General features: G+C 44.7%; 1 protein-coding gene across 3 annotated transcripts in view; it reads left to right on the top strand.

Annotated features, from left to right (window-relative positions):
* The first annotated feature begins 3,184 nt into the window (after positions 1-3,184).
* The window catches only part of CD47 (CD47 molecule), a 75,761-nt gene continuing 62,490 nt past the window's right edge, over positions 3,185-16,455 (top strand). For all 3 annotated transcript variants that reach the window (XM_049857811.1, XM_049857810.1, XM_049857809.1), the window contains exons 1-2: positions 3,185-3,456; positions 13,538-13,885. In XM_049857811.1, the coding sequence (XP_049713768.1) occupies positions 3,411-3,456; positions 13,538-13,885 (394 nt within the window). In that variant the 5' untranslated portion in view covers positions 3,185-3,410. The remainder of the gene's footprint in view (positions 3,457-13,537; positions 13,886-16,455) is intronic.

The raw sequence follows: 16,455 nt of genomic DNA, 5'->3' as shown, positions 1-16,455 counted from the left end.
TTAGGTGTTCATCTTCTGGCACTATATCAGACAACGTTCCACTACTCTTATAAGGTTTCCCTGGGCAATTTTTTAGAAATACACCACAAGTCAGGTCTTAGTCTGGAAGCGCCACTGAAACCTGTTCACCAAGGGTGACCCTGCTGGTATTTCAAATACTGGCGGCTTAACTTCTAGTATCACAGCGACATGCAAGCCCCCATGGTACAACCAACCGACAGACAAGTGGTGGGAGGACGAGGGAGACAGACATAAATGAGAGAGAGAGAATTATCAACATACGTGTATAATGTGGGCAAAGCAGTCATCATTCCTCTTCCTCATTGTCTCTTCATCTCTAAAATGGGGAGCATAATACTTACCCTTTCCAAGGTTGTTGTGAAGATTAATTTAGGTAATATAACTAACGCCCATTATCTCTGCTCAAAATGTTTTAATATGCATTTCCCACCCCCAAACTGTTGCTGACGAGAAGATTCTGACTCATGGTGTCCCCATATGTTACAGACTAAAACTGCTCCATAGGGCTATCTTGTCTGTGATCTTTAGGGAAATAGATCTGTGCTTGGTGGGGTCGAATTGTCAATCCTTAGGTTAGGAAACCAAACCAAATCATCCATTGCCATGACTCACAGTGACCCTATAGGACGGAGCAGAACCGCCCAGAAGGGTCCAGGGCTGCAATCTTTATGAAAACTAACAAAAACAAAAACCAATTGCCATTGAGTCGATTTTGACTTAGAGCAACCCTACAGGACAGCTGCTTCTTGGAAATCCTATGGAGCAGCTCTACTCTGTCCTATAGGGTCGCTACGAGTCAGGATAGACTCGACAGCAATGAATTTGTTGAAAAAACTCATTGCCGTCAAGTTGATTCCGACTCATAGGGACCCTATAGGGCAGAGCAGAACTGCCCCACGAGGTTTCTAACTAGTAGCTGGTGGATTGAAACTGCCGACCTTTTGGTTAGTAGCTGAGCTTTTAACCACTGCACCTCCAAGGCTCCTTTAGGTTAGTAAAAAAATGGAGCACAAACCCTTTGAGCCACATAATGACCTCATCCTCTCTCCATTTTCCCCCAAATCCCCTTAACTAAAAGATAAAATGACCTCAAAACCAAGTAAAAATGCTAGGGAAAGTTAAAAGGAAGCATTAAAGTAAGATACTAGAGAAAAGAACGAAAGGCTAGTTCAAAAGCGAAGATAAGCAATCTTGGGGCTTGTCTCTCCTAGAATAGCCTCCTCCTGCTTATTTCATGTTTCAAAACGATTCAGTTGGATTCCCAAAAGCAGAGGTGTTCAGCCGGGAAGCCTTCTCATTCACCTGGTTTAAGCCTATTCCATTTTCTGCACAAAGCTACATTTAGCAGGTCTCATCAGCAGCTGGAGGTACAAAAATAAGAGCATCACCCAATCTCTGCCTCTGAAGGTTGGGGGCTGTTTTGCCCAGTCACTCTTCAGTTTTAGGGGTGTCCATCTCAGGGACAGCTGACAGCCTTATTTAGCCATCCAGCCACTCTGTGGTACCGGATGCCCCAGATGCTCAAAGTCTAGCAGGGGATTCTTTTATGTCTGTTTAAGCAGCAGTTGGAGGAGAATTGATCAGTCCCTTTGGTAGCCTCAGGGTGTCAAGGCTGCCGTTCAAATCAATACCACCATAATAAATAGCCATTGTTTTAGCGAGATATCTGCCAAACAATTTTTTTCTTTTTTTAATTATTAAAAAAAATTTTTTTAACCCAGAGCAATGTTTGCCTTAAATCACATCAACACAATTATTAAGCTCCTCCGTCTTGCTCAGTTGAAAGTCTTGGAGGAGGGAATACTTAAGGTGCTCTCTCTGATTTTAAAGAATTGATGTTGTAGGGGAGCGAGGTTCACAGAGAAACAATTACAGGGAAAAGCTACATGGTATATAGTACTTCGCTACAGTGGGTCGGAGCGATGTGGCATTTGTTTCCTGGATTTTACTGTCGTGAGCCTAGGCTGCGATGGAGGTGCCCTGGGTACAGGGTTTGGAGAAGCAGTATATTGTGGTGGGACGTTATTTTCTTTTCCCGCATGTGAGAAAAACAGCCAAAAGAGTGCACCCCATTAGAGCAGTCACCAGAGCCTGACTTTTTGACAAGAGAGTTCATCATTTAGCTTAAATGTTAGTTTTAGAACGGCTTTTGCTTCAGGTTGAATGATGTGGCCGATGCGATTCAGTGAGACATTCAAAGGCCTTGTCCACAGTGCGGCTTGGAGGCACGTTTTGAACCCATATTTCAAGCACGCTGAACCGAAACGCTGCGAAGACGGCTGTTTATGCTCTGTGCCGCTGCTGGAGGGGTGTCTTGGGTGTGCTCATGAACCCATCTCTTCGCGACAACGTCTGATCGCTCCTGGGGCTTCAGTGTTAACCCTATCTAAAAACGTTTGCCACTGGGGGGTGGAACTTGGCGTAACCCTGTTCGGAGAATGAAAACACTAAAGGACAAAGTGAGAAAGGGCAGAGAAGCGCGTCGGTAAAACGTGGAGACCGGGTGAGAGAACCGAGCGCGCACGAGGGGCGAGCGAAGGGCACCGGCCTGCGGGTCGGGTCGGGCCGGGCCGGGCCGGGCCCCCTCCGGGTCTTCGGCGTGGCGCCCCCGGGGTCCCTGGCGGCGTGCGAGGCGTGGAGACGCCCCCATGCGGGTGTGGGCCAGGCGGCTGCAGCTCCGGGGGCACGCGCCGAGGTGAGCGGCGAGGAGGCGGCCGGCGGACCCCGGGGAGGAGAAGGGCGAGGGCTGTGCGGGCGGCGCGGGGGCGCGGGCCGGGACTCGGCGGTCGGCGTCAGCGGGATCGCGGCTGCGGGCTGGGGCGCCCCCGAGGCGTCAGGGAGGCCGAGAGGCGAGCTCGGAAAGGGAGCGTGGAGTCGGGGCCGCCGGCCGGGCCCAACGCAGGAAGAGCCGGCGGAGGGGCGGGCGGCCAGGTCTCGGGGGGCGTGGGCGCGCTCGCTCAGCATCCGGAGGCCGAGGGGCGCGGGCCGGGACACGGGCCCCGAGGAGGGGCGCGTGCGGCGGGGCGTCACCGGGGTGGCAGCGGGCGGTGTCGGGACCGAGCCGGGCGGGGGGGGCGCGTCAACTGTCCGGGCGGCGGCGCGGAGGCGGGGGCGAGTGCGCGTGCGCCGTGGCGCGGGCGGGGAGCGGGCGGGGGACGGCGGCATCGCGCGCGCGCGGCCGGGCAGCCTCGGCGGCGGGTCCTGCCTGGGACGGGCGGCGGCGGCGGGTCCTGCCTGGGACGGGACCGTGGCCCTGGGACGGGACCGTGGCCCTGGGACGGGACTGTGGCGGCGGCTGCTACCCACACCTGCGAGGGCGGCGGGTCCTGCCTGGGACCGGACTGCGGCGGCGGCCCGGAAGGCACGGCGGCTCCCCGGCGGGCGCGGAGATGTGGCCCCTTATGGCGGCGCTGCTGCTGGGCTCGGCGTGCTGCGGTGAGTGGCCCCTGGCTCCCGGCCATGCGGCTGGTCTCTCGCCGCCCGCGCCGGCCGGTGGGCTGCGCCTCGGCCCGGCGGCGCCCGGGGAGGGTGGCCGGAGCGGGACCCGCGGGCCCTGCGCGCCCCGGTGCAGACGTGGGAGGGCCCGCGCGGTCGGGCGCCCCACCCTCTCTCTCCCCCGTCTTTTTCCTCCCCGAGCGAGGAGCGGGGCTCGGCTGCGTCCCCCCGTTCCCGGTCCCCGATGCGCACGCCGAGGAGGACTCCAAACTCTGCCCCTGGCGCAGAGGTCAGCTGTAACGGGAGGGAGGCGAGAGGCAGGGGCTCCCCACTTCCCTGGGCGCCCTTCTCCCTTCTCTCTGCTTAGGCGCCCAGGGGTGAAGGAGGGAGTGGGGGGGGGGGCCGGGCCTCCTGCTGTGGAAGTGCGCCTTTGGGCCAAGTCGGCACCGGGGGGGGGGGGTCCTGCTGATTAATCTCCCGCTTGAACGGAGGAGAGAAGGGACACAAAGGGCACGAGTAAGTTTCATTTTCAACCCAGCATTTAATCAGACGTATCTTCTGCCCCCCCACCATAAACCCTAGAAATAATCTTTTTCTCCAAACTCCTTTTTGACACCCCCACACGCCTTCAGCCGCTTTATTCCAAATTGTACGTTCAAGTTTTCCCACTTTATTTGGTGAATTGTTTAAAAAGTATTCCAGATTTCGCCTGCAATAGGAAGACAGTAACGTCTAGTCAAAACACGTTTGCAGCAGCGTGGGATTTGGTGTCTTTCGACAGCAGAGCCGTTTTGTCACCTCCCCACCCCCCCCCCCCGCCAATTTTTTGGAATCCATTTCCCTTTTTTTAATATGTGTGTTTCCGCTGTGAAGAATAAGAAAGGAATAGGAATTTTCGTGGCTCCACAGTGTTTGTCACAGTTCACATTTATATGTTGAGCCTCCTGTGAGCTGTTTGTAAGGTTCAGAATTGAGATTGACAGTTGTTACTTTTAATTGTAGAACACTAGGTTAATTTGATTTTAAGCTGATGGTTAGCCTCGGTGTGCTATTCATAAACGCTTGTGACTTGGAGGCGCTTGCAAGATGCCCTTAAGTCCTTAGGTACCACCTTCCTCACCCCCGCGCGCCCAAGCGTCCTGAGACGTTGGAGCTGTAAACTAGTCAAGAGCTCTATTCTGAAGGGTTGGTGTTAGGTGTTTCCTGTCATCATTGCTAATGCGCTTGTTGCCATCATTATAGCTAAAATAATACTGCTTTCAGATACCTGTTGTATAATCAGAAAGCCTTCATACTGAGATTGTAAATTCCTGGTAAAATATCACTAGTTCAGACTGTTGGCATCAAAGCTATTCTGAATAATAAAAAGTAGAAATTGTGAACTGTTTTAAAAATGAGGGCCCTATTTTAAAGTCTGTTAGAAAGAACTGCAGCAATGATACTTTTGGGGATAGGAGTTACGTTAGGCTTCCTTTAATAATAGTTAAGGTCGTGTATAATTAGCTCTCATTTACATACAGTGTTAATGTGCCCAAATCCCCATAGAATCGTAGAGTTCAGGATTTATGGTATTTTATTGTACGTAGTAAATACTAACCTGAAAAAACAAAGGCATTAAGCATTTGAGTTTTATTCGGTGTTGAATATGAAATGGAAAGTGATAGTGTTTGTTATAAGATAAATGGGTGTTTTCGCATGCTTGATCATGTGTCTTCAAACAGAGGAGAATAAAGAGATGTTCGTATCAGAACCGAAGTACTTATAACCAAATGATTTTGTAGACAACTTAGAAACTAAAGTGACTAAGAGGGGCATAAAATTGTAAATTCATTTGTATTGAAGTTTATGTTTGTTTTCAGTTTCACTTATAAAGGACCGGTAAAGCAGGGTGTTTCCCGGTTAATCCTACAGTTTCAGTGACCTTTTAGTAAAAGAAGAAGTTCTCTGCAATACTGCATCCCTGTAGTTACAGGCAAACTGCAGCCCAATATATTTATAAGATGTGTGATGAATTACTTTGCCCTCCCACCCTTATGTCCAATTACACTTTGTTTAAAATTGTATCAACAATTCCAGTGTTTTTTACTACCTTGCAAATAACACCTTAGTTATTTATTTAGTGATGTGAACTCCCTTTTCAGTAGTTGAGTGATCTTTCTTTGTTCAAAGTGAGTTTTTAAAATTAGGGTACATGTGATTAAAAAAAAAAACCTTTATTGTCTAAGTCTAGTAGTAATTTGGTTTAAATGAAAATGTTTTCTCCTGAAGAATATATTACTATTAAACAGAAGTTGCCATTTTAAGGAAATAAATGCCTATTGGAAAGTACTTACTTATGGGGCAGCCCCAGCAGTCTGGTAGCAGTGTGTTAAAACCCTGCACTGAATGCTCACCTTTAGGGTGCTTGCTCACACTGTTGTGTGTGTTTTGGCACTTGGGGTATCTTTGCTGTGGGGCGGTTAATGGAGAGTTAGAAGGCCAGGTTCTTAAGATGGAAACATAGGTGCCCCACACTGGTAAATATTCTAAATCCGAAACAATCACTCATATTACCAAAATGTAAAGTTTACCTTCCATAGCTAATATAGACATGCGTTGATTTTATAATTTAATGTTCTTTTTGTGAAACTAGTTTTCAGACACCTTTTTAATGCATTTTTTAGTGGAGAACCAATTTTACTAAACTCATTGTAGTGCTAAAATGTAGAGCACCGGGACGTTTGATTCTGATATACCTAGACTAAGACAGTGGAACCTGGATCTTCCCTCTTTGTGGTTTCATGGAGATGAAATAGGAAATTAGAAGCCACACCCTTTTCTGAACGTTTCATTTCAAATCCATGGAGCAGTTGCAGGAGACTCAGAATCTGGTCATCTCAGGATTTGAGAGATTGGAGTAGGAGAATGAAGGTACATGTCTGAATACACGTCAGACCTATAGATTAATAGGCAAGGCAGAGGGTTTGGCATGTGTACAAAAAAAAAAAACGAACCCACCACCAGCAAGTTGATTCTGACTCATAGCGACCCTTTAGGACAGAGTAGAACTGCCCCATAAGGTTTCTAAGACTGTAATCTTTACGGAAGCCGACTGCCACATCTCTCTCTTATGGAGCGGCTGGTGGGTTCCAACCACTGACCTTTCAGTTAGCAGCCGAGTGCTTAACCACTGTGCCACCAGTGCTCCTTGTAGGCCTCTTAGTAACTTGAAATGTCATTCATAGAGAGTTGTATGCTGTCGAGTTGATTCTGTCTCATAGTGACCCCATAGGACAGAGTAGAACAGCCCCATAGAGATTCTTAAGCTTCCCTGGTGGCACAGTGGTTAAGAGCTTGGCTGCTAACCAAAAGGTCGGCAGTTCATATCCACCAGGTACTCTTTGGAAACTCTATGGAGCAGTGCTCCCCTGCCCTATAGGGTTGCTATGAGTCAGAATCGGCTTGACAGAAATGGGTCTGGTTTCGGTTTTAATCTTTACGGTAGCACATCACCAGGTCTTTTCTCCTTCCAAGCAGCTGGTGGGTTCAAACCACCCACCTTTTGGTTAGCAGCCCAGTGCTTAATTGTGCCATCAAGGCTCCTTTCATAGAAGGTAGGGACTTTTTAAAAAATTTCCCTTAGAGTCCCTGGGTGCCACGAGTGGTTAAGTGCTGTACTGCTACCATGAAAGTTGGTGGTTTGTACCCACTCAAAGTTACCTCAGAAGGAAGGCCTGGCAATCTTCTTCCAAAAGGTCACAGCCTTGAAAACCCTGTGGAGCACTTACTGATGAAGATCAAAGACCACAGCCTTCAATATGGATTGTACCTCAACATAAAGAAAACAAAAATTCTCTCAAGTGGACCAGTAACCAACATCATGATAAATGGAGAAAAGATTGAAGTTGTCAAGGATTTCATTTTACGCGGATCCACAATCAACACCCATGGAAGCAGCAGTCAGGAAATCAAAAGACACGTTGTATTGGGCAAATGTGTTGCAAAAGACCTCTTTAAAGTGTTGAAAAGCAGAGATGTCACCTTGAAGACTAAGGTGCGCCTGACCCAAGCCATGGCGTTTTCAATAGCATCATATGCATGGGAAAGCTGGACAATGGATAAGGGAGACAGAAGAATTGACACCTTTGAAATTGTGGTGTTGGTGAAGAATATTGACTATACCATGGACTGCGGAAAGAACGGACTAATCTGTCTTGACAGGGAGGAAGATCTTCAACAAGGTGGATTGACACAGTAGCCGCAACAATGGACTCAAGCATGATGACGATTGTGGCCATGGTGCTGGACTGGACGGTGTTTCCTTCTGTTGTATGATAGGGTCAGTATAAGTAGGAACCAACTCGATGGCACCTAACAACAAAGTTCTTGAGGCACCATGTATCCCGGGCTCTACTGGACAGAGCCGTTTCATGTTATCATAGACACTTAAATACTCAGCCTGTTAAACATTGAAAGAGTGTTACTCCCAGATTTCCTAAATTGCCTTTCTTTATGGTTATCTGCAGTCTGAACTGGTTACCAGTGCTATTTTGGATAGCAACTTTAATTCTTCTTTCTCCTCCCACATCTCTCAGGTCTGACTCCTGTTGATATTACTTCATTTTTTACTGTAAATTTTAGGGCTTCTCTCCATTTGCCGTTTACCTGGACTATGCAGTAGTCTCTAAATGGGTTGCCGTTTCTCATTTCTCTTCCTACCATCGATGCATCCTCCATACTGCTGTCAATGCTACTTTTTAAAATGGAAATCTAAGTAGTTTCTATTGCATGTGAAAGATAGGACAATAAGAAGTTCATGTTCATCTTATTAAACTTAACCAAATCTGTATGAGGTATGTGCATTGCTGTTGACATTTCATAGATGAAGAAATTAGGTACAGAGGCTAAGTACTTGCCTAAGGTTCCAATCAGAAGTACCTGAGCTGAGATTGAGCCCACGTCTGGCTTCAAAGTTTGTGCTCTTGCCTGGGCAGAGGGAACAGCATGTGCAAAGTTTTGGCATGAGAGCCATTTGCATGATCATGGTCATTGTGATTTGTGCTTAGTTTTGGGGATAGGAGTACAGGAAGTGGGGCTGGAAAAGATCTTCAAGGACTTGGTTTGTATTCTGTGCTGTTGCTCTTAGAATTTAGCCTGAAAGGGGGGGAAGGTGTTACTAAAATATATTAGGCAAATGAGTCCGCATTTGCAATTAGAACAATTATCTGGGGAACTGTGGAAAATATATTGGGGCTAGGCTGGGGAAACATTGAGGCTAGAGGCAGGGAACCAGTTAGGACGGCATGACAGTAATTCTCAAGGGAGAAAAGATGAGTGTGTTCATTCATTCACTCCACCAGTATTGGATTTAAGAACTGTTAAACAGCTTGAGCCAGGATTCTCCGTGGCTGAGGAGAGGGAGGAATCCAGCCTGATTCCTAGGTTCCAGGCCTGGCCGGGAGGTAGGCATTAGGAAGTATTTTGGGGAGGTGAGGACCTTGGAGGAGGGTAGGGAGAAGTGAGGAGAGCTTTGGCCATGTTGATCTTGAAGTAACTAGCACATTGAAGCAGACAGTGGCTTCCAAAGGTCTGTGATTAAGAAGGAAGGTGGGGCCTGGTTAAGAAAGAAGGTGCAAGTCGTGAAATCACGGGAGTAAGAGAGAATACGAGGGGGCAGAGGGTGCTGAGTCTGAAGCTGTTAGGAACACTAACATTTAGTGTGAGTCAAGGAGTAAATTTCATTAAAGAAGGGAAACTGGAATGGGGTAGGCAAAGCAGTAAGAGGAAATCCAGAATCCAGTGATGTGACAGTGGCCGAGGGCCAAGAGCAAGAAGAGAGCTGCCCACTGGGTGAAGAGCTGCAGAGAAGCGAGCAGGGTGGAAGTGAGCAGTGCACACAGACTCTCCCCGTGGCATTATGGGCGACCTTGGCAAAAGCCGCTGCTGTGAAGAAGTAGGATTAGAGGGGGCGGAGGCCGCGAGGCAGAGGATGAAGGAGTCCATTGGAGGGGATGAAACGCATATAGAGTATTGTTTGGGGATGATAGGGATTTTTTTTTTTTTTAAAGCTAATGAAGATTCAGGTTTTGTTTTTTAAACACTAAGGTTTAAGAACAAAACCCTGGAAGATGGAAAGATTATAAATAAGGAGATGTGAAAGCTAATCATCAACTAAGGAAAGTCCCTGAGGAGACTAATGGGTGTGGAGGCAGAAACGGAAATTAGCTGACAGGTGAAGGATTCATTTCTGAGGTGGGGATCCGGGAGAAGAGATGGGGATGGTTGAGGCTATAGGGAAGTTTGTAGACGGGGAGTATAGGAAACTGCTCTGACTTCTTATCTGAAGGACTCAGTTTGAATCAAAAGGTAGGAGGAGGGGGCTCCTTCGGAGAGTCTGGGAGACAGGGCAAAAGGAAAGTGGCTTAAGAGTTGCTAAAATGAAGAGAAAATTTACATGGAACATGTGAAAGGTAAAAGATGGAAGGCCAGGATGGGGGAGGGATTACGACGGTCATCTTCTGTTGGTCCCCCAGTAGCAGCACAGGTTTTCTTAGTAACTTCTAAGACTGCTCTTTTGCCCATTCATAGCTCTTTTATTCATACAGGAATGACAGCACTTAGGCATTTCTCCGGTGACAATTGTAAGCTGCTTACAAGTAATTCCTACATTTTATTTTCACCATTGTATCCCCTCATCCTATTACAGTGTTTCATATGGAGTAATTCTCAACAAATGTTTGTTGCATGTTTTAACTCTGAGCTGGACCTGCCTTCCGTGACTGCCAAGGCCTTTTGGTAGCTGCCTGGCTGTTCCCAGGACTGTGGTTTCGGTTGGTGTCCTGTGTTCACAGAGGTTATAATGCCAAAATGATTTCTCCATTTCATTTGCAAATTTATATGTAACTCGCATTACGGCTGGTTAAAATTGTCAATTCTTATCTGATTTAGACTGCTTTAAGCATATCTTGAGTATTCAGAATTTTCTTATTCATGTTAATTATCCATGTTCTTTTATTTGCTTTCTGTATCTTTGATCTTCACTTTGCTGTTTCATCAGAAGGCAGTAGGCAAAAAAAAACACACCCAAATCAGATAATTTTACTACTTAATAGTTCTTTGTAAACGTTTATAGAGGGTAAAGTTGTAGTTAACAACTAGAGTGAAGGTTTTGGACCACCCTTATTTATTAATTACTATTAATGTAAGGATTCTTCACATTATGGTTATCCAGGTCAATTTTACTTTGAATTTTATTGACAGCATTTATTTTTCTTATATTGCTTCAGCTATAAAAATTTTTTATTACGAGAAATAATTCAGCACAATTAGTGTTTCCTGCATTCCTTTGAAAATTCATTCTCTAAAGCTAAGTTATAAAATTGTGGGGTGTTTGCAGACTACTCCATACTTAAACTAAAACCTTCTAAAAATTAAAGTTTGAATGGATAACTGAGCTCTTTACGTAATGTCTTTTTTTTTTTTTTTTTTTTTTTTACTAAAGGATAATTTCTTTAAAGGTAAAATCATGATTCATATAAATATAAAATGAACACATGTCAAAGATTTTCATTCATTAAAGAGTGAACCAGTAATATGGTAAAACCCTTTCAAAAGAAAATTGGAAGAGCAGATACATTTATAGGCAATGAGGAATGCTGAAATGAATTTGCTAATAGATGCAAAACTGGTCAGTATTCTCAGGGCAGTAAAATACCATGTTTTGGAATTGCCTCTTCCACAGGGTGGACATCAACTGCAGAACAAAATTTATTTGCATCTCTGTGGACATGCATCATTTGCATTACCTTCAATTTTTCTACAGTTTACAGAATTGTAAAATAATCTAGTTGAAGACAATGAAAGGTACAGACACTTAATAGAATCAGGTACTCCGATCGGATCTGTTAGCCAAAGCCCAGCATTCCATTGAGAGGACACCCAGTAGTCTCTTTGTCCATTGCAAAAATCTTTCACCATACTGACACTTTCCTTCTTTTATAATTCCGACATCAAACCCCTTTCTTCTTTCCTTGTTGTATACTACAGTTCCCCCTTCAAGACTTCTCTCACAGGGGAAATAATTCCTGCTAAAAATCTAGAATTTAGTACAGACTAAGAGTAATTCACAGCTCCAAGGTTTTGGAAGATTGCAGTTGGAAGTCTGGGTTTTGCCAGGGGCTTCCTAAATATTTGGGTGGCTAGAAATTGAGAGAGCTGGGAAGAGGTGAGCTGTAGACACTCGCAAGATTGGTTCAGGGTTCCGATTATCTCAACTGTAACAATTTGGACCTGGCAGTCAGAGAAGATGCAGATCGTTACATTAAAATACCTATTGTCTAGTTTTTACAGTATCACTCTCTATTTTTGTAACAGCATTGTGTATCGAGCCCTTGTCCCTCTATTTTCTCCCTGGCCGCTCACCACAATTCTGTGTAGAGTCCCGATATTCCTTACTGATCCTCTTATTTACAGAGAGTAAAGCAAGGCATAGAAAAGTTACGAGAGTTGCTTAAGGTCACATCCCAGAGTGGCAGGTACAGGATTTGGATTCAGGCTCTCTGAACATTGTCCAGTTCACATTCTGCTATGCATCCTAGCTCTAGGTTCAGCGAGCATTTATTGAACAGTCATTATGTTCCTAGAATAATAACATGTCCTTAGTTGTTTCCCCCCCAGTATACGTAAAAACGTAGAAGACTTAAAGATGAATTATTAACAAAGCTGATATTCTTATTTATGTATGTTGGTGCTTTGCTTTTTGAAGGAAAAACTATCCCTACTTTTCATTGTAACTACTGAACAGTGATTTCCAAACAGGTATTGCAGGTATTCCTTCCTCCAAAAAACCGTAAACTGCTCAAAATAAATCTAAGAAACAAGTTGAAGCCAAGAGCAGACTCTGCTCCTAAGTAGGGTAACCAAACCAAAGCAAACCCAGTGCCATTGAGTCGACGACTCATAGCAACCCTGTAGGACAGAGTAGAACTACCCCGTAGAGTTTCCAAGGAGCACCTGGCCGATTTGAACTGTCGACCCTTTGGTTAGCAGCTGTAGCACTTAACCACTACACCACCAGGGTTTCCACCTAAGTAGGGTATATGGTATCAGTTCTTCCCCATAGAATAGAGGACCGTTCATGGCCTTACAAAAGAGGGACTGGGAAAGACAACCATTTGTGGCCTTACAAAAGAGGGACTGGGAAAGTCAGTGCAGCCGGTCATCGTTCATCTGAAACGTGCAAGGATGTAGGGAAACTGCAGTTGTCTTCCGTGTTCTTCAGGCGTTAAATGACTGTTGATAACGATTTGTTATATTGAGTATTTCATCCGTGTAGTTAGTTGGTTATGTACTCTTTATGGTACTTGCATACGAAATGTCTGCTGCTGTCTGTTATTTTGCCATGGGAAAACAGCCACCATTAAAAACCAGACCCACTGCTGTCAAGTCGATTCCGACTCTGAGCGACCCTACAGAGCATGCTTTTTCTTGTTAACGTTATAAGACTTCTATCCTGGTGGAAAGATGTGATGTCGTTTGTCTGATTTATTTTGTGTAATATAAAGTACAGGAGGACTTGCCACTTTTTCGGAAATGTAGCATAAGGATAGAGATAAACTTCCTCTCAGCTTTAGCAAGTTCTGTTTAGAGGAGGTATGTAGAAGTTGAGACTGAATGTAATATTTATGTTGATCTTCTGTTCACAATTATTCCATGGTAAGGTTAATGTTTTTCTCCGTGTGTTACTGGGCAGTGGTAATTCCTTCAGAGCTTCCAGAGCCGATACTACGCCTGTGTTTTCCAACACAGTTGCGGAATTTATTCCCAAGATGCATGCGAATGTATAGTTCGTATTAATAAGGATAAGTAAAAATAAGTTATAGTATTGCCTATCAGCCGTGGGCATTGATATTAAAATAATTTGTTTTTCACCTTGCCTGTCTTCTCTTTTGTATTGCCACGTTGCTTACTTAAGTGAACAATGGGAGCATTGCTTATCATCTTAGGGATATGTAGCATATCTAAAATCTCATAGCACAGAACTGCAGAAGTGATCTTAGAGAATTCTAGAAGTTATATGAAATTTTTATTTTTTCTTTTCCAGGTTCGGCTCAGATAACATTTAATGTAATCAAATCTGCGGAATACACCGTTTGCAATGAAACTCTTGTTATCCCATGCTTCGCTACTAACGTGGAAACGAAACAGCTTGCAGAGCTGTATTTAAAGTGGAAATTTAAAGGAAAAGACATTTTTATCTTTGATGGAAATAAAAATCAGTCTACTCCCAGCAGTAATTTTACAAGTGCGGAGATCACACCAGAAGAATTACTACGTGGAATTGCCTCTTTGAAGATGAAAAAGAAGGATGCCGTCCCTGGGAACTACACATGTGAAGTAACAGAGTTATCCAGAGAAGGCGAAACAACCATACAACTAAAATACCGTGTCGGTAAGACTTGTCTAAAAGCTTCCTTTTTATTTGTTCCTAAGTACCCTGATCCTACTAGAAAGGAGGAAGTAGGAGCTAGGAACACCTGTGAACCGAAGGAGGCTGTTAATAATAAATGTTGATAGAATGTTTAGCAGCTCTGAGATCACGAGTTTTAGCTTACTCGCTCTTCTACTTTGCGTGGTAAAATTCTTTCGCTGTTTGTTAATTTATGTATTGTATGATTCTCAAACTTTTGGTCGAAGGGCTATTCTGTTGTGGTTTGTGGCCCTGGGTCGTCATCTCTGGATTTCTGTGTGCTGCTCTCAAAAGTACTTGCTTTCACTAGATTAATTTTGGAGCCTCTTCAGTTAGTTAGCTTTTTTTTTTTTTAACCTTACTCTTTGATCAAGGGTAGGCAAGTCTCAGCTATGCTACCTCTGGAAAGAATGGATTAGAAGGAGAATCTGGGGTTTAAAGATTGGAGTATCATGGAAGATTCCTTGAGGTTTCTTGGGCTTCACCTTGCCTTGATATTCTTTCCTGTGGCCAAGATGTTGAAGAGCTAGGAGTCCAACTTAATTCCTTTAAATTCGGATTTGGTTACAGCACCATGATTCTGTCCCGTCTTCACAGGCTTATTGGTGAGTCATATAAAGCAGTAAGGTTAGCTGAAGTTAACTGTTTCTATTCTTTTCTATTTCTTGCTGTGCTGGCTGATTTCTTCAACCAGATACAAGTGCGTTCTGACTCTTTTTTTTTTTAGAAGCTCAGTTTAGAATCATCCCAGACGTTGATCTTGGGATTAGACCGTACTTCAAGTACCTCTGCTTTAGACGGGATCGGAACAGTTCAATTGGATCAACTGTTTGCCTTCTATTCTTGGAGCATTAATTTACTGTTGTAAAATGTCTGGAACCAGATTGGCAATGGGGTGTTTGGTTTGGTGAAATATTCTGACACTTTTTAGGACTGGTAATCGGGAGATCTGAGTTAGGTTCTCTAAAATTCTGCAACTTAGTACTCACCTTTATGACTTTGAGAAGTTACTTCACTGTGAATCCAAGTTATCTCTTCTCTAAAATGAAATGCTTTTATGTAGTCTACAGAGTCTAATGAGTGTCAAATCAGATCCCTTGTGTAAAAGTTCCTTGTAAACCACAGTGCTTTGCAAATGTTAGTTGTTTTTCTGGGGTGTTTATTTTATGAGGTAAGGTTGCTGAAGCTGGCCTGGGATATTGTGAGAGGGACGGTGTGCAGTGAGGAACGGGCAGGATGTGGCTCAGATAGGCAAGGAGAATTTGGCAGGCTTTTCTGCTCACAATTCTCTCTTACGTTCTAATTTTAGTAATTTGATATTAATTTGGGCTGAAGAATTTATTTATTTATTTTAACATATACCTTTTACCCACCCACCCACTGCCATCGAGTTGATTATGACTTGTAGTGACCCTGTAGGACAGAGTAGGACTGCCCCATAGGGTTTCCAAGGCCGTAGTCTTTTTTTTTTTTTTTAAGTTTTTATTGTGCTTTAAGTGAAAGTTTACAAATCAAGACAGTCTCTCATGACAAAACCTTGTATCCACCTTGCTGTATACTCCTAGTTGCTGTCCCCCTAATGAGACAGCACATTCCTTCTCTCTACCCTGTGTTTCTGTGTCCATTCAACCAGCTTCTGCCCTCCTCGGCCTTCACATCTCCCCTCCAGACAGGAGCTGGCCAGATAGTCTCAATTGTCTACTTGATCCAAGAAGCCTACTCCTCACCAGTATCATTTTCTGTCTTTTAGTTCAGTCCAATCCCTGTCTGAAAAGTTGGCTTCGAGAATGGCTCCTGTCTTGGGCTAACAGAAGGTCTGTGGACCATGACCTCTGGGGTCCCTCTGGTTTCAGTCAGACCTTCAAGTCTGGTCTTTTTACTAGAATTTGGGGTCTTTATCCCACTGCTCTCCTGCTCCCTGTTATGGCAGTCATTGGTTGTAGCTGGGCACCGTCTAGTTCTTCTGGTCTCGGGCCGATGTAGTCTTTGGTTTATGTGGCCCATTCTGACTCTTGGGCTCATAGTTACCTTGTGTCTTCGGTGTTCTACATTCTTCTCTGCACCAGGTGGGTTGAGGCCAATTGTTGGCATCTTAGATGGCCGCTTTACTTGCATTTAAGACCCCAGAAGCCACTGTCCAAAATGGGATGCAGCATGTTTTCTTGATAGTTTTTATTGTGCCAGTTGACCTAGATGTTCCCTGAAACCATGGTGCCCAAACCCCACCCCTGCTATGCTGGCCTTTGAAGAGTTCAGTTTATTCAGGAAACTTCTTTGCTTTTGGTTTAGTCGAGTTTTGCTGACCTCTCCTGTATTGTGTGTTGTCCGTCCCTTCACCTAAATTAGTTCTTGTCTACTATCTGATTAGTGAATCCCCCACTCCCTACCTCTCTCCCTCCCTCCCCCCATCTCGTAACCATCAAAGAATATTTTCTTCTCTGTTTAAACTATTTCTTGAGTTCTTGTAATAGTGGTCTCATACAATATTTGTCCTTTTGCAACTAATTTCACTCAGCATAATGTCTTCCAGGTTCCTCCATGTTATGAAATGT

The sequence above is a fragment of the Elephas maximus genome, chromosome 18 (genome assembly GCF_024166365.1).
Source record: "Elephas maximus indicus isolate mEleMax1 chromosome 18, mEleMax1 primary haplotype, whole genome shotgun sequence".
Taxonomy (NCBI): Eukaryota; Metazoa; Chordata; class Mammalia; order Proboscidea; family Elephantidae; genus Elephas; species Elephas maximus.
The sequence above is the reverse complement of the archived record's forward strand: the minus strand, read 5'-3'. Positions and strand labels throughout refer to the sequence as shown.